The 25,173-nt window shown below is 41.4% G+C and overlaps 1 protein-coding gene across 2 annotated transcripts in view; it reads right to left on the bottom strand.

The window, feature by feature from the left end:
- Positions 1-6,742: 6,742 nt before the first annotated feature.
- Positions 6,743-25,173, bottom strand: part of UXS1 (UDP-glucuronate decarboxylase 1) — a 65,912-nt gene continuing 47,481 nt past the window's right edge. For both annotated transcript variants that reach the window (XM_087757543.1, XM_087757544.1), the window contains 6 exons: positions 19,136-19,255; positions 15,013-15,056; positions 13,734-13,794; positions 12,245-12,302; positions 9,626-9,729; positions 6,743-7,568 (listed from right to left, as the gene is read on the bottom strand). In XM_087757543.1, the coding sequence (XP_087613669.1) occupies positions 7,437-7,568; positions 9,626-9,729; positions 12,245-12,302; positions 13,734-13,794; positions 15,013-15,056; positions 19,136-19,255 (519 nt within the window). In that variant the 3' untranslated portion in view covers positions 6,743-7,436. The remainder of the gene's footprint in view (positions 7,569-9,625; positions 9,730-12,244; positions 12,303-13,733; positions 13,795-15,012; positions 15,057-19,135; positions 19,256-25,173) is intronic.

Here is a 25,173-nt window from a genome sequence, read left to right on the forward strand (position 1 = left end):
TCCAACCTGAGTGGCCCCTACCCTCCCCAGGCACGATAACCCAAAGGTTATCTTTGATGAATACTCCCTTTTGTGTCCTTTCCAGTGCAAGCTTTCAGTCTAGCTCAAAACAGGGAATAAAATAACAACATAAGCTATTTAAAATGAAGTTAGTGTCAGATAGCATCCAACACAGGCCCCAGACATAATTTCCTACCATGAAGTTGCCTCTCTCCCCAATTTAAACTGGAAGCTATACACATTAGGTTGAGCATCAAAATATATCATAGACTGGGCATTTGTTAATAAAGTATAGTGGATTCAAGGGGGATTGGTTGATGGGGTTGTGTGTGTTAAGAACGCTGAAATACAATCAACTTTCCTACCACAGCAACATCAGCCACCTTGCTGCTCCTCTCTTGTTACTGTAGAGAAAGTCCTGATGCAGACCTAAGCCTAGGAGGGAGATTTCAGCTGCCAGGGGCTTCAGGAGGAACTTGGTGGGGGAAAGCACTGCTGAAACTTGACAAGCGTAGAGGACTGGGAAGGGGCAGGTGAGGAAGGCTGGCTGGCTCCGTGACTTCTGGAGCTGAAGCATAAGGATAAAGAGAGATGAAACATGTACTGCAAAGTACAGCAGAGTCGGAGAAGAAAGACGGCATGGATGCTTTAGCTGTCCGTCATCTCAAGCTTACAAGAAGTTTCCAAAGCATGGATCATGGCGAGACCATTCTTTACACTTCACTTACTTACTTCTTTCTTAACACTGGGTGTATTTCCTGATCTTTCACTTAAAGCCCCTGTTGTGTGACGGACTGGTGTCCAGGAGAGGCAGCCCAGCACTATTCCGCTCCCTGCAGGAACGCTTCCACGGAGCCAGCTTTTTGCCGAGGGAGCCAAATTGAACAAACATGTTAGTCACTTCTCTGCGTGCACAGATAGGCGCTAGCCTAACATGCTCCAAAAACTCAGCCTTCCCCTAGGTTTTGGAGCGCTCGCTCTTAGCAGAATCCTTGCCAGTTTAATCGGTTTAAACTGGTGTGTTTCCTCGGTAGAAGACCCTTTATTCCAAATACGGAATAATCATATTCTGAGTCAAGCACACACTCTTTTGCACAGTTGGAAAATACCTATTCCTAGAAGAATACTTCCATTTTGTGTCCTATCAAAAAAGTGCACAGAATTTGGCGATGTTTGAACCATGCCGATCATTTCCAACATTTCCCAGAATTTACAACAACTGGGAATTCAGACCTGCTGAATAAGTAAGAACAAAAAAAGTGCTGTAAATAAATACCATCACTCCTCAGGCCTTTGTAAGCTGTGCCCATTCCTGCAGGCTGACTCAGGCCAGCAGCTTGCTGCCTTGCAGGCTCACAACAAAGTCTACGATCTCTCTCTTGTGGATTCTCTAAGAGAAAAAAAGTAAATCTTTCTGATTACACGGCGCTGCATGCTGAAGTTTTCCACTGTGTACTGGGGTCTGGCTGGGACAAAGTTAACTTTCTTCCTAACAACAGGTATGGTGCTGTGTTTTAGATTTGTGACTAAAACAAACAGCGTTGATAACATACCGATGTTTTCACTGCTGCTGAACAGTGCTTGCAAAGCATCAAGGTCTTCCCTGTTGCCCATGCTACCCCCTCAGCAGGTAGGCTAGGGGCGGGTAGGAAGCTGGGACGGGACACAGGTGGGACAGCTGACCCCAGCTGACCAATATTCCATACCACGTAACTTCTTGCTCCGCAATAAAAGCTGGGAAGAGGAAGAAGGGGGTGGGTGTTTTATCTTCCAGGGTAGCCATTGCTCAGCAACTGGCTGGGCATCAGCCTTGCTTAGGGGAGATGGTGAGTGGCCTTTGCCCCACCTGTTTTTTTTTCCTTCTTTCCTTCACTTATTAAACTGCTCTTATCTCAGCCCTCAAGTTTGCTCACTTTTGCTCTTCCTATTTTCTCCCCTGTCCCACTGGGGCAGGGGGGAGTGAGCGGCTGGGAGGGTACTTAGCTCCTGGCTGGGGTCAACCCAGTACAAAGCAATAGCTCTGTGGGGAGGGCACCTTCCTTCCTGCAGAGGGGTCCACCTGACTTGAAGTGCAGCAGTTGCAATGATGCCAAAGTACATGCAATAAGCTACAAAGAAAGCAAGCAGGTATGAGCCATCACAGGTTTGGGCAAAAGGAGGAAAACTATTTAAAAAAAAAAAAATTGTTTGTCAAATATGCACAGAGTGCTTCAAAGTTAACTACATGCACAAAGTTAATTATTTCCTTTGACTATTTCTGTCCCAAAACACGGACAAAACTGTGCATCCCCTCCCAGCCTTTCCATTCTGCTGTGCAGACAGCACAGAGCGCTTCCCATCGTCATCATCCCCAGCCATCCCGGCGCTGACATCACGTAACCTCCCCACCAAGACAGAAGAGCAGCCATTGTTCATTGTGGCTCCCTACAGAACAGGAGCAGCTTGGCCATGGCCCAGCACTTCATGTTTCAAGACCCGATGCTGCCGCATCCCCCAGTTTGCGGGTGTCAGCCAGGCAAGTCCGTCAGTCAGACTGACAGGGCAGCCCTGCCTCCTTTGCTGATAATGCCCCTAAGGTAACCTTTCTGTCAAAGCACAGAAGTACTGCTGCTGTGCCCCCGCAGCCGCTATCACACACTCCCCCCCAAGTCTAGACAGAGATCTCTCTCTCCAGATCAAGTGTCTTCATCAGCAGTCTTAAATATATATTTATTTTATTATTTTTGGGGGGCCTTCATTCCCTTTAAGTTCCTACTTGTAACAGAAACATGTTGGAATGGGGGATTGGGCACTTTTACCCCAGGACTGTTTCCCAGATGGAAGGTGCAGGTTTCCTTGCTCAAAACAGCCTTCTCTGCAGTGGGGTGGACAGAGCTCAGACTGTGGTACTTAAGGCCACCCCACAGTTCCCTGTAGCTTCATGTTCTGGACCTTCCAGCTGCTTCAGCCATGGCATGGACCAAGGCTTTCAGAGGATCCCCTCCTTGCTGAAGAACATGTCAGAAACTCAGGAAAACATTGCAAGAATGAACCAGCCATGAATGTGGCTTGTTCCAGGCTGTAAATGGCAACAAAACAAGGCGGACAAGAGTTGTTGCCATGTTTGCTATTATGGAATAGGCAAGTGAGAGAAGGGAAGGGACTGTGAAAAGGAATAGAGAACAAGAGTCTGTTTTTTACAAGAAATATGAATTGTTATTTCAGAAAAACCTCCCTGTTGATATGGAATCACATTGAGAAACCTTCTGCCATACAAAAGGAGCCCTGCTTTTGTCCAGACCTATTGCTGCTGTTCCTGGTAGCTCCAGGGAGTCAGAGCTGCAAGTAAGGGATTCCCTTCTCCTGCCACTTGTGATCCAAGCACAGCAAAATGCTCACAGCAGAGCAACTACGGATTTGTGGTGGCTACATTCCCCCTGATTTCAGGGAGGGGATGTATGGATGTTAGGGCCAGCGATGTTGAGTACACACTTCCCTTGCTATTAGCAAAGCATCTTGGTCCTATGGGCAAGTCCTCTCTGATCAGCCTCTAACAACCTTCAAGGAATTCTTGGCCTCAAGTAGCATTAAACTCAATACTAATATAAGCCTGTGGACTAGCTCAATCCATCACCTAATCAAAGCCCTGTGTCCCTCTGTAGCCTGTCTCTAAGGCTAACGAATTTATGCAATCGTGTTCGTGTCTTCCCCCCTCCTTACCTCTTTCTCTCAACTTTGAAACTCAATTCCAACCCTACCTGACAGAAGTGAAAGTTTTTTCAAATATACTACATTTCTAAAAGCTCCTTGAACAAATAGACGACTGAGAGACATTCATAAATGCCCAGAGGGTGGTGAGTTCAATGGCTGTTAAACTCTCCAGAGTCGATAGAGGTTAGAGAAACTGCAAACACCCCAGACACAGGAAGACTCTCAGATCATGATTTCCCCACATAGCAAAAAATCTAACCTAAAAATAGAAATGAGGCTTCTCTAGACTATACATTAATGGAACTAAAAATAAATTAGGTCTGCAAGCCCCACTGTAGCTTGTCTGTAGAGCAGCAATGTGGTTTACAAAGCTTCCAAGCAGCCTACATAGAGAAATAAAGCAAAAGTACATCATGTTTTAAAAAAAAAAAATAAAATCCAACTGTGGACCTCACACTGTGGTAACTTCCAGCAGCAAGAGTGGTCCTCCTTGCAAGGTTCAAGGAATCCACAGCAGTGGATGCCTTGCACACCTCTTCTTCTAGAAGACTTACCTCACTTGCTAGCACCAAGCTGGCCAGTTCATCACAGACCTCCGCTACACTGCATATTCCCTACTGAGAGAGGAGGACTTGCATCTAACACTGCTTGAGCTGCCTGTTCATGCACATCACTGTGACTGAATAGGCACCTCAAGCCTGGTCATGTCAGTTTTACCTTGTCTGCCTGACCAGGTGACAGCAGAAAATCCCAATTCTCAAATTTCCTGAAAAAAAACCCAAACAAACCAATACTTTGTGTTCAGGCACGGAAATGAGAATACGGCTTGGCTTCATTTACTCCAGAGTCCCATGTTTCCAAGCTTTCAGTACTGTATTCCACCATCCTCCATCAAAAGTGGCTCTTTTGGAGAGGCAGCAGCTGTTTCTCACCTGTGTTTCCCTGCAAACTTGATGCCTTCTTTCTCCTTCGGAGATGTGTAACCCCAGATGGGAGCAGAGAGCACCAACATGCAAACCCTCATCTGTGTTCTTGAACCCTCAGCTCAGACCAGACCAAACTTGAAATTACCTCAGACTTTCAGTCTTAAGCACCAGCAGGCTCTGTTTTAACACCCACGATTCACGTCTTTCAAATCAGCTAGAAGGCCAGTCACCGGCTTCAAACACAAAGGGCAACAGCTGCCTCGGCTGCTGTTTATGGAAGACACTATTTAGAAAGAATATGGGAACCGAACCAGGAACCTCTGAAACAAAAGCTAGAAACAGTATAAGGAAAGCAGCAAATCAATACAGTCTGTCACTCAGGCCCAATGGGAGGCATGCCACATACTCACAGATGGGTTGTATCGGTACCAGCCATTTGCCCTCTCTCTGATTTGCTCCTTTTATGAAGGAGGTCAGGCTGTGAAGTAACCTAAAAAGCTTTTAAGTTCATATCTGTAGTATCCAAATGTTCAGACTTCCTGCGGGATTTTTTTTTTTTTTTTTTTTGGAAAATGCATATTTAGTGCTAGTCTCCAGAAGCACGCTTGTTTCAGTATAGTTTACGTATTTTGCACTGATGTCATTGGATGAAATGAAAAACAGTCCTGGAAGTAACAGCTGGTACCCACAGCTCCCGTTTATTCTCAACGGCTGCTCTAAATGCTGGACTAGGGTTGCACCCTTGTGCACCACCTCTTTACAGATGCTTTGGCATCCAACAGCACAGTTTGCACGAGGAGTAAAATATAAGGAGAAAAGAGCACCTTCCCCAAATGGAATCTAGAGCTTAAGGGTTAAAAACACCATGCTGGGAGCTGCTTAACAGTTCTCACCACAGAACTATTAAAGAAGTGGGCACTACTTTCCCATACATCCACCTATGGTTTTGAGTATAGGGAGAGGTTGTGCTTTGTGAGCCTATCAGTAATGACAGGTTACAGGCACATCTGGAGCACACGCACCACGGTGTACTTTTCAGGCAATTTAATAAGGTATAAATGCCCAGATCAAGTACCTAGAAAAAGGCGTCAAACAAACAGCAGACCTCAAGCTGCTCAACTGTGAAAAGATGGAGGCAATGTATAACACCTAAATTCTACCTCTGAGTCCAGACAGCAAAATGGTTCCTGGCTCCCCATCTTAGCTGTGTGGCAGATTTCCACTGGAAGAAAACCTGTGTGTGTGAGCAGGGAAGAAACCGTTTTGTCTTAAAAGGATCACTGCAGCCCCAGTCCAGACAGGGCACACAAGCGAACACAGCAGCCCCATCATTGCTGGAGTCCTAGGGAGCTTTACCAGACAGACTGGATGCGATTCCAAGCCCTGCAAGCACCGGGAGGCTCTGGCGGATGGCACGCTTGGACAAAGGGACCTAAACAGCATCCTGCTCCTGGAGTCCTCCCTGGGTCCGGGCGGCAAGTCATTGCTACAGGTAACTCCCACTTTGACCATCAAGTTAAAGATACTTGAAAGCTAATGAAATATCAAGCTTCAGTCAGATAAAGTCAAGTCACTTTGCTTGACGAGGTTTAGGATTTTCAATTTTGAGTGGCACTAAGCCAAAATACCTTTTGAAAACTTTCTGCCAATCTCCCCTCCTAGGTATCCAGTCTTAGGTATTAAAAATAAAGGGGAACTATTAAAAATGAAGGGAATTGGATTTGTTTGTTTGGTTGGTTGGTTGGTTGTTTTTTTTTTACTAAGATGACAGGCATAGTTACCAAAATTGAAAGCATTTACTGGCAATCCAATAACTGCTTAAAACAGAAACATTTCCTCCGTTAGGGAGGCTGAAGTTAGACTCTATGGTTTAAAGAAAATCTTATACTCCTGCATCACTATCAACCACCTGAACTGGAATAAATCACGATGTTTTTGTCCGATCTATTTCAACAGACACCCTGCAGCCCTTCCAATATATCTGTTAAGAGACAAGCAACGAAAGACCAATGTTATTAACTTAGACCCAATTATTTATAGACCGTTACTTTCTAATTAATATACAATAAATGCACAGACGTGTAATGCCAGAGAAGTGCCCACAGTGAAACCCTGAAACTAGTAAATAGAAGTTTCAATATTTTATTAAAATAGCATATTCAACCACTGTAACCAATAATACATTAACTTTATTCCCAGAGTACGCACAACACAGTAGTGATTCAAAATATCCTTATCCATGGTAATCAATGAAAATATCTCAAATTCAAGTGTACAACTAAAACTAAACCTTTGAAAAAATCTCTCCTTTAAAGAATACATAAAGCTCTCTTACAGAATTCTTTTAAACTCCTCTATACTTAGATGCCAGTGTCATCTGACAATACCACTAGCTTTTTTCTTATGCATAGTAGAACATCTCATATTTTATAGTACCCATTTTATAAATAAATTGGCATTTTCCATCCCGTTTGTGTTTATCTTCAGCTTCACAAAGAAACCAGTAAATAAAACTGTCAAGGACAGTCACAACAAAATGATCTCACAGCAAGATATAAAACTTGAAGATACTAAAAGATGCTTCTACTCTATTTTACATAAAAAGACAGATTTAAAAAGTGCAAGGCAAGATTTGCAGGGGAAGGGGAATATTTGTATGTTATTTTTAGGCACATCCACTTCTTTAAAGCAAGCTTCAGAATGAAATTCCAGTTTGTTCTTCATGATACCTGTTTCAAAGTCTCTCTCAAAAAAAAGAAGGAAAAAAAAATTACATCCATCAAATATCAAGCAGGGAATTTCCTGTCCAACTAATAGTCTTCAGTTATGTCTTGTTCTTCCTTTTTTCATCCTTGCGGGTTTTGGTTTGGGAATATACTGATTGTTCGCCTGATACTCAAGTTCTTTACGGAAGTAATGAATTGCTTTATTCAAACCTTCTTCCAATGGGACCTGTTCCCAAAAGTGAGGAGAGAATCATATCACTCTAAGTTCACATCAGCTCTTTTCACAATGGTATCTTTTTTAATACAGTTATCAAAAGACTGCTAGGAAGTCTCATTCTTAGCCAATATAAGTATTAACAGCACCACATACTGGTTACATCTCTGCACTGCTAATGCATGTCAGCTTTTAAACATCAGATATATTTTCTGACATAGTAAGTCAAAAACCCCCAACAAATTTCAATCTTATCAGAGGGCTACGTTTGGTCTGTTTAGTGTCAAAACAGACTTACATAATTCTATTTGCATTTCATTATACATTGAAAGAGATAAGCCCCTTCTGGTTTTAGTGATCAAAGATCCTCTTCCGCAGAATCTCACAGAATGGAATATACCACAGAAAGCTATAAAGATGGTGGGTATTTTTTTTTTTTAGTTTTTATTTCTTCAGTGCTCCACTGATACACAGAAAAGGGGATACAAATTATCGTTCAGTATCTCATTTAATATTCTTAAATCCTATACAAATAAGTGTAATTCTTCGTATTCTGTGCCTGTATTTAAACACTATGATTTGTAGACAGGAACAACAGAAATATTACCCACTTTTCTCAGGAGCCATATGCTCTGACATGCTTGCTGATACCATCATCAATACAGGAGGATAAAATAGCAGCACAAAAACTACTTGCCTTGATGTATCAACACTGTACTGCTACTTCAGAGTAAGTTTTGGTACTGACTGTGACAAACACAGAAGGTCAGAAGTACAAAATTTAACTGTTTTAAACCTTTTGTGATTGCAACACTTGCCACTGTCCTTGTGCTTTCAGGCATAGTCTATGAATATCCAGTGCCTCTGTGAATCCTTTCAGAAGGGCTTGGAGCTACCTTTTTCTTTTAATAGGCTTACATTTACTAGATAGATTCACATATTTCCTGGAAAGATTTTTGTCTGCAAATCTAAAAAAGCCTACAAACCGTTGTGCTAGCTAGAATGGGGAGCTGGCTAAGAAAGTCACACCCTTTCTGGGGATTAAGCGGACCTTACCTCCCCAAACCAACCAGCTCTTATCATCAGCTATGCCTGGTTATACACTGGCACAGTTAACTTCACCAAAAAGGCTGAGAAAGTAAAAAACAGCAACCACGGGCATTTTGTATTTCTTGCATATTAGCTGTGTAGAACAAACACAATCTTGACATCACCTCAGATGGCTCGTAACTAAGCTTTAGAGGCGGACAGACATTATTGTGGGTGGTGAGATGTTAGACTAATCCTGAGCACATTTCGAGCTTATCAACACACAGAACAAGCTCTGAACATCTCTATGTATGATACCTGAGTCCAAAATAAGGGCTTCTTATTCTCGTTTACTTCAGTCCACGAGGATAAAAAAAAAAATAATCAAAATGTGTCATCTCTCTCCAGCTAACTTCTGTTTTGCCTGAGTTTCACATTTTTCCCTTTAAACAAACTCTTAAAAAACAGAACACTTTTCTGGTGCTCATATTTCTTCCTATTAATCCAAACAAACTTTTTGGTTACAATGATGTTACAGATCATCTTAAAAATAGCCTTATTCCAAAGATTTTCAAAAAATATTTTAACAAAATAAAAGCAATTTTTTCCTTCCATAATGCATGTTACCACAGCAAAGACAGGAATGAAGACTGCAGCAAAATCAAACTCATTAGCTCCCATAACTACGTACCATGTATTTTAAAGGATTCATCGGGCTTACAGAAAGGTAGATACTTCATAATATGCATGTGAAAAAGTTAGAATGCCGATCCTAAAAATGTTTTTTTCTACTGAAGTCTATTACAAACGCTAATGCTAATATGCTCTTGTGCATTGCACAGGCCATAGTCTTACCCAGCAGTTTTTGAATCGTGAGCTAGGGCAACATACAAGAGACAGCCTTTTAAACAACTGTCCTGGAGACTATGTTAAGCAGTTGTTCTGATAACTGAAACATATCGTTATCGTGTGGTCCTCCCCCATCCCTCTCTGCCTCCCTGTGTTTTTGCACACAACAACAGTAATACAGTTGTACGTACCACAGGTTCCCAGCCAAGCAATAACTTGGCTTTTCTGATGTCAGGTTTTCGTTTCTGAGGGTCATCCTGTGCTTCTGAGAGAAACTGGATTTCACTCCCACTGCCTATTAAACAAGACACTGTGCATTATCATCTGCAATTCACTATGCTTTGCATTTACATCTTTCCTATCTATTAGAGCATCAAGTCTTTCTGCAGCTTTCTGCTTCATAATTCTACCACTGAAACTCTTTCCACAGACACAGCTACACTGCATGCAACAGCTGGGCGAACCAGCTGTCCCACAGCAACATGGATTCACAAAGCATTTCACAAAGCTTTCAGCACAGATTCACAAAAAGGAAGTTATGCTTGACCAGTCTAATAAACTTATGTGATGAAATGACTGCCTCAGTAGCCAAGGGCAGAGCCGTGGATATCATCTACCTTGACTTCAGTGAGGCTTTTGAGACGGTCTCCTATAACATCCTTACTGAGGACTGGATGAGCAGACAGTGAGGTGGATTGAAAACTGGCTGCGTGGCCAGGCCCAGAGGGTGGTGGTCAGTGACACGAAGTTTAGTTGGAGCTGGTAACTAGTGGTGTACCCCAGGGGTCAATACTGAGTCAATACCAAGTTGCTGATACACCAGAGGGCTGTGCTGCCATCCAGAGGGACTTCGAGAAAGGAGGCTGGAGAAAAGGGCTGACAGCAACCTCATGAAGTTCAACAAGGAGAAGTTCAAAGTCCTGCACCTGGGAGGAACAACCCCAAGGCACCACTACATGCTGGGAGCCAACGAGCTGGAAAGCAGCTTGTCAGGAAAGGACTTGGGTGTCCTGGTGGACACCAAGTTGAATATGAGCCAGCAATGTGCCCTTGCCCCAAAGAAGGCAAATGGTATCCTGGGCTGCAGTAGGAGGAGTGCTGCCCGCAGGTCGAGGGAGATGATCTTCCCCCTCTACTCAGCACTGGTGAGGCCACACCTGGAGGACTGGGTTCAGTTCTGGGCTCCCCAGTACAAGAGAGACATGGACACACTGCAGAGAGTACAGTGAACGGCTACTGAGATGATGAAGGGACTGGAGCATCTCTCCTGTCTCAACCTATGAGGACAGGTTGAGAGAGCTGGGACTGTTCAGTCTGGAGAAGAGAAGGCTCGGGGGGATTTTATCCATGTGTATAAATTCCTGATGGGAGGAGCAAAGAAGAGAGCGCCAGGCTCTTTTCAGTGGTGCACATTGACAGGATCAGAGGCAATGGACACAAACTGAAACACAGGAGGTTCCCTCTGAACATCAGGAAACAATATTTTACTGTGAGGGTGATCCAGCACTGGCAAAGGTTGCGCAGTGAGGCTGTGGAGTCTCCATCCTTGGAGATACTCAAAAGCTGTCTGGACATGGTCTTGGGCCACTGCTGGCTGTAGGTGGCCCTGCCTGAGCACAAGGTTTGGACCAAATGACCTCCAGAGGTGCCTGCCAACCTCAACCATTCTGTGATTCTGTTAGCACTTTCGCACTGTAAAAGGACTTCTTTTCGTCTTTGCCCATACTCTCCAGTGGGATTTAAATAGCTAACATAGTACTTGCCTTTCCTCATGACAATACACAGAAACAGGACAATTTCTCTAACCAAATCTAGCAAATAGTTTACATGCCATGTTACTGTGGGATTTTATGGATGCAGAACTAAACTGCCTCTCCGGGCAAACTGAAACAGATCAAGTTGTTTGTGAATAAACAGACAAATGGAGGTAACAATTATTCTATGCATCTGATGGGTTTGGTGCTGTGGTTTTCAATTTCTTTCCCTGATCTGTGGATCCATAGATGTTTTCCAGAGGGGACAGTCCTCTATTAGAAATACCACATGCATCAGCTTCTCTACTGGGTACTTGAACTTGTCTTTTTCAGATCCCTTAGAAGCACTGCTGGAATCTGCAGACTAAAAACCCTTGGCTAATGGCATCAGTATGTTTCATCTCATTAGGAAGTCGCCCTAGAAGACTAAGCACAGTCCTTCGCTTCCATTCTTGAGAGCTCTGATTTGCTACAGGTATCAGAGCAAGAATGAAGAGAAAGACACAGTGTTTTCTTCCCAGCCACATACAAGGGAGGTGCTGACAGCCTTTGCAAGAGTCACTGGGAGATCAGTGAAAAGTAGAGAAAGACTGTCACCACAGCATGAGGTTTTTAATGGTAGCTGAAGGAGAACAGCCTGCATAATTGTGAAGAACCCTCTTGCTGAAGTATCCATATTTCAGCTAAGATGTTATGCAAGACATTTTCATTCATGTGTTTTACATTTCATTTATGCATTGTTCTTGTGCCAAAACAAAGCTAAAAAAATGCATAAACATTATACAAAATAATTGGTATAGATCACACAGATACACAGAAAGAATGTATTCATTCTACTGTTCATGCAATACTTTGCATACAATTGAGAGAATTCTGATTATCTTATTAATATTTAATTATATGATCAGGATACAATTAAATGCCTTTGATAAAAGTTATTAAGAAATCCAAAGACCAATTAAATTATCCATATATTACACACACTAATCAAGTAATAATCATCTAATGACAATAAGTACTTCATAAGCTTTACTAAGAATTACTTATCATACTCACCAACAAGTTTTTTAATTAACTGTGCAAATTCTAGTATAGTGTGCTCTTCTGGGTTTCCCTAGAAATAGAAGGGACATTCATTACAATAGCAATTAAACACCTTAAGACATGTTAGCTTTCCGACATGAGACAATTCTAACAGGGTCACGTTAAACTCTAAAGCAGCTAAACATTAGGCCTTATTCCTACTTTAATGAAAAAAATGTAACTTCGACAAGCTCCATACTCATTAGAAAAATTGCCCTCTGTTACATTTGCCTTGGTAATTCAATGTATGTAGGGGGGTGCCCAGAAAAATTAGTCTGTAAAGACTGGGCAAATGCACCTCAATCACAGTAAAGGCATAGACCACTCAGCAGTCCACACAAACACATCATCAGTTTGAAATCTAGATTCAAGGACTTTGCTGAGTTGAGGACAGATGATATAATAAAGTATGCTAAATTCTCAGTTCATCCAGAATTACAAAAACCAACCAATTTAGCTGCAAACAATTGCTTCTGCATTTACTACATCTTACATATCAATATGTATAAAGGTTACTTGCTTTTCTATACCATACTCCTTTTCTTAACTCTCGTTTTTTTAACCAACTTGCACATGAACTCCTGATCAACATTTCAGAACAAAATGCTGAAAGCTTCCTGTTAGCATTAGCCCACCTTCATCAGACTCAATTTCCCTTCATCCCTAGCTTTCCTTGTTGCAAAACTCTTCTTATTACATCATTTGACCTAAAGCTGAACATTTAGGTACATATAGATTTTAACATTGAGTTTTCTGGAGACAAAACATGCGATGAGGTTTAAAAATATCAGCATTTGGATAGAAACATAGAATTGAATTTATGGCCACAGTAAAAAAGGAAAATCTAGTCAGTCAGCCACTGCCCTGTAGAGTTGAATACCTGATCTGGCAAAAGTTGGCACACACAGAAATGACCTGGCATATGCATCCTTTTTCTATTCTTATATCCACTGCTGAGAATAAGGCAACAACAAATGGGACAGAACAAAATTCTATTAGAAAAGTTACGTTCTAAGCAGCCTTAATCAATATTAGAAAATTATACAATCAAATGCTATCCCATTAGTATGAAGTGATTTCTAATTATTTAGAGCTAAGTATTTCTTCAGTGCTTTTTTGCATTAAAATCAGTCTTCAATAATTTCCTCGGTGTATTTTGCGCATCGCCCCCCCATATTTTGTTCAGTTTTTTTTTCATATTCTAATTACATAAATCTTTTTGCTAAAACAAATGAAAAACTCTAGCAAATTCATCCTGTTCTTGGAACTGTAAGATCTCAACATCTAGGGGCTTAATCTTATTTATAAAGAGAACACATGGAAGAATACATTATTCATAACAGAAAAAGCTTTTTTGCTTCATTTATTTCTTCTCAAAATCAGCACCAGTGATAAGGAGGAACATAGAGGTGATGTTGGCCACTGCACAGTAAACACAGTAGAGTGGACCTGTCATACTCACCAAGTTGACAGGACTGCTGACATTGCTGTTCATCAACGCCACCAACCCATTCACAAGATCACTGTAAAAAGGGAAGAACAGATTGAGGCAATTTCCACTTCCCTATAAATAATATTCTTGTCTAAAACGAGAGCTGCCTCCTCAGAGCTCCAGTAAAGCAGATCAAGCAGCTGAGTGAGGAATGCTGAAATCAGATCTACAGTGTATACTTCGATGGGTGCACATTTTCTCAGCTCTTTGTTCCATAGTCCCTATTGTAAGATATACTGAACTGGAGATTAGTTTGAAAGGGTGATTATCTTTGGGATACACTGGCTATAGTTCATCTGAGCATATGAAAGAATATAAAAAAATACCAAGTTACTAAACAACAATTACTACTTCCTCTTCCCTCTAGTATCCAAGCATATTTAGAGACTCATTTCCAACGTATTTCAAACAGAACGGAGTAAGTTGTAAGACAGAGGCACATGACACCACCACCTGCTTTGCAATTTGCTGTTTGAATTGTCTTCTCGCTTTCAGAAATTCTTAAGCCAAGTTTGTTAAAAACCAGTATTTTGGTGTTACTTTCCCCCATCAAAATAACCCAAAGTTATTTTGGGTTATCAGCAACAAGCTTATCCGCTCATCCCTGGACACAGAAATCCAGATCCCTTTCATTATGACTTATAATCAGGAAAGGAGTGGCTACTTTGAACCGATGGGTTTTCCATAGCATCTATCAATCACTGCTGTTATTATTTTCACCAGAGGGAAAGAACATTTTCAAGCAGAGAATGATTAAAACAACCCAGAAGCCTGGCACGGAAGTTCAGCTAGCAGGACAGAACAAAGTATGCTGAAGAACAGACTCACTTTTTCTTAGTGAAAGTACATTCTGGCCTTGCTTACACTGCAAATATCAGCTACAGCAATACCCCCTCAACCGGTTCCTTCCCCCAGTACATGCACTGACCACAGCAACCCCACAGGCACAAGGTGGCAGCATTGCATTAAAATGCAAGGACTGGAAAACTGCTCAGCATTAAAACTTACCTCCCTGCTACTTGCTGTCCCTTGAAGGGAAGAACACCTTAATATCTCAATTCAAAATTCTAAACCAACTAACGTTTTCTTTCCTGGTACTTTTAAAAACTTCAGTGTCTCCCTTCTGAAAGTAAAGCTGGCCTACAGATGAATATAATTTCTTTGACTAAAATGAACGTGCATACAAAGCTGGGCAAGCTCAAAGACCCGTCAAGTGAAGTAAATATCAGAGAGTACAAACAAGGCTTACCTGACATACTGGAAAGCTCTCGTCTGAGTTCCAGGTCCATAGACCTAAAAACAGGAGAACATTAGAAAAGTCACATAAATATAAAAGTCCTCTCTAGCCCAACTATCTTTTCCTCACCATTCTAGAAAAATGGGCCAAGGAGAAACACCTGAGGCACAAGCTCAATATTACAGGAACGGAAAAAGATGTGCTTACAGAGCCTCTGGCAAAGTATCAGTTCTTTGAAGGTCGTCTTCCTCTTGGACGTGTCTCCAGTAAACATATCCTTAGGCATTTTGCTAACCAGAACTCTGCATGTATGAAACATTCTCAGGGATGTAGGACAGAGTGATGCTTTGTCCTCTCCTGGAACACTGAGAGAGGCTGCAGCATGCACTCAGGCAGAACAGAGCGCCAAGTATTTAAAGCAAACCTCAGACTACTAAGATGTGGTTATGACGAGCAATTTTTATTCGCTCATTAACAACAACCAACTTCAAAGAGACCACCAAATGTTAGCGGTCTCTAAAAAAATTGTCAAGAAAATAGCACTGTAAGCATTTAAAGCAATCAGGACAAAAAAAAAAAAAAAAGTCAGGTGGCTTTAAATATTACTATCTGGGGAAATGGGAGGTAGAAAAATTTCTAGAGGATATGACTCCCAAAGTCACCTGTACAGATTTGTATCAATATCTTAGAGGGGAAAAAAGTTTCCTCAGGTTATGTGCTGGCACTTTGGAGAAAGCAAGGTGTTTAAATTCAAACATACATTAAGGTATACTTAAAGTGTACATAATGGTACCGGATAACATTATTTTTTCACAGTTTAATTGCGTGCAGTACTAAAGTCCCTAGAACATGAATACTTAAATTCTGAAAGCTATCAGTAGGCATATTTAAGTGGTGAAAACACTTAACTGGGGACACACACATCTTACCATCAACCTGCTACAACAGAAAAGCTTTTTGGAAGGACAGAATAGAAAGCATGTTTGTTTTCCTAGGGGACAGGACAGACAATGTAATTGGTTTACATGCCATCATCTGTCACTTGGTAAGCCTGCTGCTCTCTAAGGCTGATTCAGAACCAAAAGAGTTCACATTTCAGTAGGCACTGGGTAAGATCAGGGGTTTAAGAGTTTATTCAATGACTGATTCTGAGCAGAATGCACCGGGAAAGCACACTGACAGCCTGATGGACTCCCAAAGCAAACAGGAAGCAGATTTTGTGTACATATATAGAGCTCCCTGCTTGTTTTTTCTTAGCTTGTGGGATAAATTTTACAGCACTAAATAATCTGTGCATGATTTCTGCAAAGTTATCCATGTGGCTACCTTTCCCATGTGCAGGTGGTAGCTAGAAAATACAATGTAGTTTCCTCCTCCCAATTTCTCTTCATACCTCGCAATTTCTCTTAATAAACCCTTTACAATAATACAAAGCAACAATGGTCATGTTTGCATAGGCTATAATTTCTTCAAATTAAAGAGATTGTTTTTTCAAGAGATTATTTACTTTGAACCAAGAGATTGAACACATTCAGTTTGTAAAAAGGTGAACGCTTGGTATTCCTGTCAGCCAAATTCTGTGATGATACAAGGGTGAAATTTTTTTTGGTCTCAACTACTGCTTATTTGACCTGGTTGGCTAAACAACTCTCTCCTTAGTTCTTTTCTCATATTCAGTGATTTTCAATGTCAGACAGTTACTCCCTACAGAACAGTGATGTTGGGCCAAATGTTCTATTTTATCCTCTATTACATTCTTGATAAAGTCTGGACAGCATGGCAGTCACAAAAAAAAAAAAGCTTTCAATATTCCCTCCCACAGAACAGCGCTGACTGCAGACTTCTCTTATTGTTGCTCTGAAATATCCCATGGATTTTATGTTTTAAAGCAAGATAACTGCTTCATATTTAGTAAGGCTTCACAAAACTTCCAGCTAGTGTTCTCATTCTGTTCTTGTTATAAAAGATTACAGTACTATTTTCAATAAAACTTGAGAAACTAAGCATGAATGAAAAAACATTTGAGAGGCCAAATATTGCAACAGCTCACTACATGCACTGGGGAACAAACTTGAAAAATGGAAGTACCTTCTGACCCTCTGTAGGCTAGATGAGCTTTCTAAACAGCATTTAGAGGCTCAGACTTTATGCCCCAGGATGCCATCCTGGGAACACACAATACTGACAAACCACTATATGGTTACACTCATATTTTGATACAAGCAAGTCCTACAAGCACCAAAAGTGTCAAAGCAAGAAGCTCCATCTTCTTGTCAGCTTCTACTTGTTTAGTGTCTTGCAACAAACAGAAGCAGCCTCAACTTGCAGCTCTAGGGAGACGCCTGGGTAAGAAAATGAAACTCTTTCTGCAGGAGTTTGAGTGCTTTTTTTTTTTGATGTTTTGAAAGGAAAAAAAGTACTGAACCCATGTGGTTGTGCAATTACCCTATTCAGTGCTGAAGAGACTCCTATCAGTAGAGACTAGGCAAGCTGGGCTCACTGGTTTTGTCAGCTACTCAAGACTAAGCCCTGACATCTGCAGTCTTAACGCTGACTTACTTGACACATTAAATGTCACATGTCCTAGTAAACACTGGCCATTAAGTCACAGTCAGCACCACACAAGTGCTACCATACTCTGAACACTGACAGTGCTTTCTAGAAAAAAAGTAAATCTCTGTGGAAAAAGCAAATCTTTAGGAGTGAACACAGCATTCAAATTACTACAGGCTTGTTACTCTGAAATAACCACAAGCCTAAACCAGAAATTTAGCAATAGTTAGGAACAACAGAGTAGCCAAGATGCATCACTGATGACATTAAAAAATAATAACAAATGGCCTAAGTTAACAATCACTGATAAACAGCAAGCAAGTAAGCAAATGCTGACCTCCAGAGAAGACCAATGTTTCAAAAATTACCAGTGTACTTAAGTCAGGTGATGTGCATTGCTTTGCAGAATATACACAATTTGAGCTTTTTTAATTTTATTTTTTATAAAGAGTTCTAGATTTCACCCTGTCAGTAGGGTAGTTTCTACTACCCAAGTTTTGCACGGGGTAGCCATATTTTGGCATATTATTTGAAAAAGATTAAAGTTAGTGGAGATCTATCACAGGACACCAAGCTGCTTCTTGCCTGGGCATGACTTATTCCCTGGTCTAGACTCTTCAATATTCTGTCCAGTTTCAGATTTTGCTCTGCAAGAGTCACAGTAGTGGGAGCTGTCACAAAACTTCCATCCTATTCTCCTTGGATTGCCTGCTCCTTCCTAGAGGAATTCCTGGCTGAAGTCTGGATTTTACAGTCTCCATTAGAAGGAATGCTGTCTCAATCTCAAGATAGCTGCCCCGTGGAAGTACTTAGCAACATTTTTAGTTATTTTGCAGAAGCCGTTGAGTGATTTCCTGGCACTTCACTCTTCTAATCTAGGCAATATTAACAAATATTTATATGAAATTTCTGTTGTATGTCACATAAACTGTAAACATTGCCATGAGCTTACAACTGATCTCAGATTCCAAACTACTTCTCTCTGTTTCAGGATGTCTCCTCATTTATTTTACATATCCTCATTATTTTATAACAGTAAACGAAACAGGACCAGGGCATAGGTCAGGCACTGTCTGTATTGCTACATTACCAGCAGCATCTTTGGCAGAGTATTGGCCTGTGCTAGCTCTTGCTCTCCCAGACAATGTTGTGACATGGCTTAAGCATTATCAAGAGCCAAGGACCATTCACACCAAATAGTCTGGATGTGGCAACTTCCTTTGGCAGGAAAATTTAGCTGTATAGATGTGGGTCATGCCACACCCGTTTGTCAACTGTAAGAAAAAACAGTCCTGGACAGCTTTATTTACTAACACATAGTATAGCCTGAAGGCCTTTAACGTTACGTTATACATGGAAAATTTAGGCTGATCTCCAAGCTTGCAAAAAGACATTTAGATGCCTAACTTCCAAAAAGGATTCAGAGAAAGTTCCTCAGCAGGAAGAAGTACCAAAACATGATTCTGTATGCCTTGTCATGCCGTGTCCCCATAGAAGAGTTGTGACGGATAGAGATTAAAGTTCCAGATGACTAAAACACTTTCTCAACAACTCTTCATATCACTGAGAGGTCATTACTTACTGTTAGTGGTTCTCCCTGGAGGGCTTGTAGGATAAAATTACTGACAACTCTACCATCATTCATATGCATTCGAGGACCAAAGGTATTGAATATTCGGGCAACCCTCACTTCAACTCCTTCCTGCAGACAAAAAGAAAAAGAATTGTTACTACCTTAATAAGAATGTCTTTCTTCCTAAAAGTGCAAATTAACTCTCCCCTGTCCAAAAGCTTTCTTAAGAATCCCTCTTACAGCTTTAACAGGCATTGTTTTCTCACCATGAAACACCTCTAACCTCTCATCAACCCTGCTGGAAACTGTAGTGCATACAGCAAGGTAACGTATACTAGTTCTCAGTATTTGTAATGCAAATTCTAAATCAGTGCTAGAACAGCTGATGATTTCAGCACACACATTTTCTTCCAACAAGAACTTTAAGATTTTTCATTAGTACCCTTCCAACAACAACTTATTTCACCTGGGACTGATCTATACTTTTTGGATATAAGTGAAGTCCCACAATCACCAGATATGGTACCAAGGTAGCATTTCCAAAAACGAGAAAAGTTGAACACTTCAGGTAAGTATCTTTACCCATGCTACAAAGTAAGTGGCTTTGTAACCACAGCCACAATGTTTCTTAGCTCCCTGCTACTTATTAGGCTGTGTAAATGCATGCATTACAATCCAGGTCTCTTTAATGGCTTAGTTTTTTCCAAGAAACATTTCTATAATTCCCAGAAGTCCTTTCTGGAGGATATTTTGCAAATCTTCAAAGCAAAATGCAACAAATATGCGAGACTGGAAACTGTCTGGACAAAACATTTTAACACTGGGAAGCTGCAGATTGAAGTAGTCTCTCTCTAGGTATTTTCTGTTTATTGACACTTACTCATTTGGACAAGCCACAGTTCTTGATAAAGCCTACAAGAAGGATGTTTGACCTTTGTGAGCTCAAGTACGCACTTGGCTCCTGATGAGTTCAGAGCAGCATGGTATGATGTAAACAGATAGATGCCACCAAGTGAAAGTGATAGCCACAAGGCAGGGACGAAGGTGTCAACTTCAGTCCAGGCCTATCCATCCTCCTCATACCCCCTGGCCCTCCCCCCTTCCAGAAAAAGCCATCCTTCTATCAGTCACAGGAAACACTTTTCATCTGAAGCAAACTTTGTGCTGCTGATTCAACTGAAGCAACTGAAGTCACAAGCACAATGTTCTGGAGTTGCAAACATTCAGTTATTCCTTCAGAGGATACACAGAACATCTTGTATTTTCAATGCCTTTTACTAAGGCTTAGACCAATGCTTGCCTTTTTCTTGGAAGACAAGAGTGTGTGTGGAAGAAGTGTGTTGTTGGTACATCTGAGGCTGAAGGCTGCAGCTCACATACACTTCACTCAGGAGAGACCTGGAAACACATTTTTCTTGGAAATAACGGTAGCTTCATGTTCAAGAGAAACTTGTAAGAAAATCTGATCTGTCTTGGCTCTCCAAGTGATTCATAAACAAATGAATCCTCAAAGAAGTTTTGTGAAAGCAATAGCATCAGCTTTTTACAGATGAGAGACTGAGAGAGGCAAAAGGTACATTTAACACTTCAGCTACTACTTGGTGTAGAGAAATGGGAAACACCAAGTAGTATAGGTAAAGCCCAACACTCCCTAGTATGGACAAGGCCAAACAACATCCAGTTCTGTTCAACTGCAGGTACTGTTTTGGTCGCCATGATCAAGCGTTGTTTATATTTGCAACTAAACTGTAAGCTAACAGCAGCCAGGGAGGTAACTATTGTGTCATAGGAAAAGCTACGGTCTTGGGTCTTTGTCACACAAGAAGCTTGCATCCACAACAGAGCCAAAAAAATAACCTCACAACATCCATGTGGCCCTGCTGAGACACCCTGGAAAGAGCAGAAGTCCCTTCCCATGCAAAACGCATCAGTTGGGAAGATATTCTTTATTTCCTGTTAGATAAAAAAGCATGGCAGTGTAACATGTCAAACATATACTTCCAGCAGCATATTACAGAGCCATTCCCAATGCCTTCACTGTATCTGGAAATATATAGAATCATAGAATCGTCAAGGTTGGAAAAGACCCTTAAGATCATCGAGTCCAACCGTCAACCTATCACTGCCAAGTCCATCTATACCATGTCTTCAAGCACCCTATCTATCCGTTCTTTAAATACCTCCAGGGATGGAGACTCAACCACCTCCCTGGGCAGCCTGTTCCAATGCTTGACCACCCTCTCAGTGAAGAAGTTTTTCCTAATGTCTAACCTAAACCTCCCCTGGCGCAGCTTGAGGCCATTTCCTCTCGTCCTATCACTCGTTACTAGGGAGAAGAGACCGACCCCCACCTCGCTACAACCTCCTTTCAGGTAGTTGTAGAGAGCAATAAGGTCTCCCCTCAGCCTCCTCTTCTCCAGACTAAACAACCCCAGTTCCCTCAGCCGCTCCTCATAAGACTTGTGCTCCAGACCCTTCACCAACTTCGTTGCCCTCCTCTGGACACGCTCCAGCACCTCCATGTCCTTCTTGTAGTGAGGGGCCCAAAATTGAACACAGTACTCGAGGTGCGGCCTCACCAGTGCCGAGTACAGGGGCACTATCACCTCCCTGGTCCTGCTGGCCACACTATTCTTGATACAAGCCAGGATGCCATTGGCCTTCTTGGCCACCTGGGCACACTGCTGGCTCATGTTCAGCCGGCTGTCAACCAACACCCCCAGGTCCTTTTCCGCCAGGCAGCTCTCCAGCCACTCCTCCCCCAGCCTGTAGCATTGCATGGGGTTGTTGTGACCCAAGTGCAGGACCCAGCACTTTCCCTTGTTGAATCTCATGCAGTTGGTCCCGGCCCATCGGTCCAGCCTGTCCAGGTCCCTCTGTAGGGCCTTCCTACCCTCCAGCAGATCGACACTTCCACCCAACTTGGTGTCATCTGCAAACTTACTGATACTCTGATAGAGTTTCTCATTCTTTTGTTTTGCCCAGCATTCTATCTTAAAAAGGACACTGACTTCTTCAGGGAAGGATTGTATTTCATGTGGGCTTTCCAGATACTGCCCTGAATAACAAGTACAGAAAACGAGGCACTTGGAAGCTAGTGCTCGAGGTAAAAATAACTCATTAAACAATGCTGACCAAAAAGCCTCTCTTGTACTGCATTCTGCACAAGCTACAGCAGCAGCCTTGTTTTCCAGTATTGGCTGGAAACTAGCAAGGGATCTAGAAAAGAAAAACACCACATTCTCTATAGGCACTTACTCATAGCCACAGTGAATCCAGTATTTCTTCTCCTTTCCATTTATTCCCCTCCCCCCACCATAATGTTGTCTTTTAAAATGAGTAACTTTTTATTTATAGTGTCATCTGGCAAAGTTCTTCTCTGCAGCCTACTGCTTCGAAAAATCTATTTTCTATGCAGCTGAATTTTCATTTGTGCCTGTAAAACTGGGATCTATCTTCTCAAAAGAAACTCTTCCACAGACAAAGGGATTTTGGAGCCAGTAACTTAAAAATTGTCCTAAGTCTCCTTTCGCCATTTCATGAACATCTCCTTTGAAGTGATCCTTTTTGCACGTTGAGTAATTCTACTCCTTTTTGTACTAACTGACTACAAATACTTATGGTACACTCCTACCTATGTCCTGTTACTCTGAATATCAACAACAACACGTTAATTTTGACTGACTACCTCCACCGTATTCCCACTAGCAAAGCCAATTACTTCCCCAGATTTGTGGCAGCAAGTCATGTACAATATTTTATTATATCCTAGAGAAAGGAGAAAAACTTCTTTGGCCCACATTCATACTGCTAAACAAAAGAGAGCTTGAGACTAATCCCTGATGCTGAGATCAAATGTGATCAACTGGCTTCCATCCTTAAGGTTTAAGACTATGCCTTCCTATAGCAGATTAATCAAAGAGAAAGTTCCTTGAACAATCCAAAAAAAGGGTCTGGAAGCAAGCTAAAAATGCAGCATTGTGGGCTACCAAAACACTTCAGCTCAATCTATTATTTACCAGTAGGGACACGTTCACAGAGACTGTGTCTCTACAGATGGAGTGGGAAGACAGAAAAGATGCAAGAAAGATTGTTATGGCTTACAGAGATACCTCCTCTGAATAAATACTCAGACTATTTATTCTATAGCTGTCAGTCAAAAAGTAGCATTAGTTACCTAGTCTCCCCTGCAAAACAAACTTGTCCATGGTCTTCAGCATGAGTCTTTACCACCTAGTTCTAGAAATCCCTGCTCCAGAAAGTATCAAGGTATCAAGGATGCTGTGATAATATCTTAATTTAAAAAGACATATTTTAATTTTATTAGCCTTTTAAGAAAAGATATCTCTTGTGTTGACTGTCTCAGAAAATAGATCAATACAGAATACAACTCAAATGTCAAGAGGTTCTTTTAACTGAAGCAGCTTGAACATATGCTGTGGCTGTAATTCATAAGGATATCAGTCAAGCTTCTCTTACTAATTAACAGTGCCTCCTTCTTTGTAAAGTCTGTGGATGTATCTGAACTGCGAGCATGAATTAGACCTCCCTGCATATAAAATCAGGAAAGGGAAAGCTGCAATTGTCTGCTCTCCAGCATCCAAAAATATCTGCCAGGGGAAGCCCAGACAGTTGCATGGATATGACTGTGACCTGATACAAGTCTTTATCAATGTTTCAGCTAAAATTACTAAGATTGTTGCCTGCATCCCTTGCTTTATGTGTCGCTTTCTTACTGATTCATATTCTTTCCCATGTGTTTCAGAGATCATTAACTAGCTCTCAAAATTGTTCCCCAAACCCTGAACTGTAATCACAGCAGAATTACTAGCACAGTGTTCACCAGGATCCATCTGTGACGTGTTTAAGCCACAACACTCTACACTTAGGGTTGGTCCAAGGTATTTTATATATATGTACAAGCAAAATGAGATTAATTCCTGGTTACTAACAGCTTTGTAAAACTGTTTTGCAAAAATAGTGATGCTGACATCTGAATTTCATAAACAGTAAAGCTCCTAAACAAGCTAGGAGGGACAATCACAATCATCTGACTCTACTTTTGGCATAGTGCAGGTCCCCGAACACAACCAAGGCATACCCCTAGTACTCTTATCTTGCGATTGAAATATTACCATGCTTATAGTTCAACACCTCCCAGACTAAAGAACCTACAACTTCTCTTCAAGGTCTCTTCATACCTCCCTATGTACGTGCTCTCTATATATGTCCCTATATATGTACATATACCTCCCTATACCATAACAACAGATAGCTTTGGAAACTATATTCCACTTCTACATTTGCACAGGATGAAACACAATGTTTTGGTTCATGTGCAGAGCTCCTACACAGCAAAAAAATTATTATAGACAGCTCTAACAACTCATCAGAAAATGTGCAGATCCATTAATCTGACAGTACAGAGAATACATACCAGCAGGTTTTACAAAATGGCAGGACTATCAGAAGGGCTGTACGACAGTAACTGGAACAAGCCAGTTTCAAAAGCTTAGCATTATTTAATCTCTATATTATTACAGTTTGCAGGACTTAACTTTATTGAACTATGGGAAAGGATTTTTATCTATGGTTTCTCTTTTACAAAGTATAAAAGCCTGTTTGTGAACCAATGGCTGAAAGCAGCACTGTTTCCTTTTTCAAAGTGGAGCCAGTTAATCAAGAAGATAAAAGCAACTAAGAACAAACAGTACTTGAAATTTTCAATGGAACTGCCAGATTTATTGAGAATATTAACATAACTGTGAGTGTGTGACCTCTCAGACTTTGCAAAGGAACAGAATTGCGGATGATTTTTCTCTTTTCTTTCTGAATTTCACTGACGTTGTACATAACCACCCAGATGGGACACTAGCTGCGGTGCTGACACCTGCACTATACGGTGTCAATGCCCCCTCAGTCAGCAGTGAGACAGGCTGTCGCATCTCAACTTCTTACGTACATCAGAAGCACTGCTCAAGGAGGCTGACTGCCTGTAGCACCTTACAGACTCCCTTCTCCAACCTTGGCGTCACTACTATTCCTAG

Source organism: Nipponia nippon, unplaced genomic scaffold, assembly GCF_047370975.1.
Source record: "Nipponia nippon isolate SJK-2023a ecotype South Korea unplaced genomic scaffold, ASM4737097v1 scaffold_2, whole genome shotgun sequence".
NCBI lineage: Eukaryota > Metazoa > Chordata > Aves > Pelecaniformes > Threskiornithidae > Nipponia > Nipponia nippon.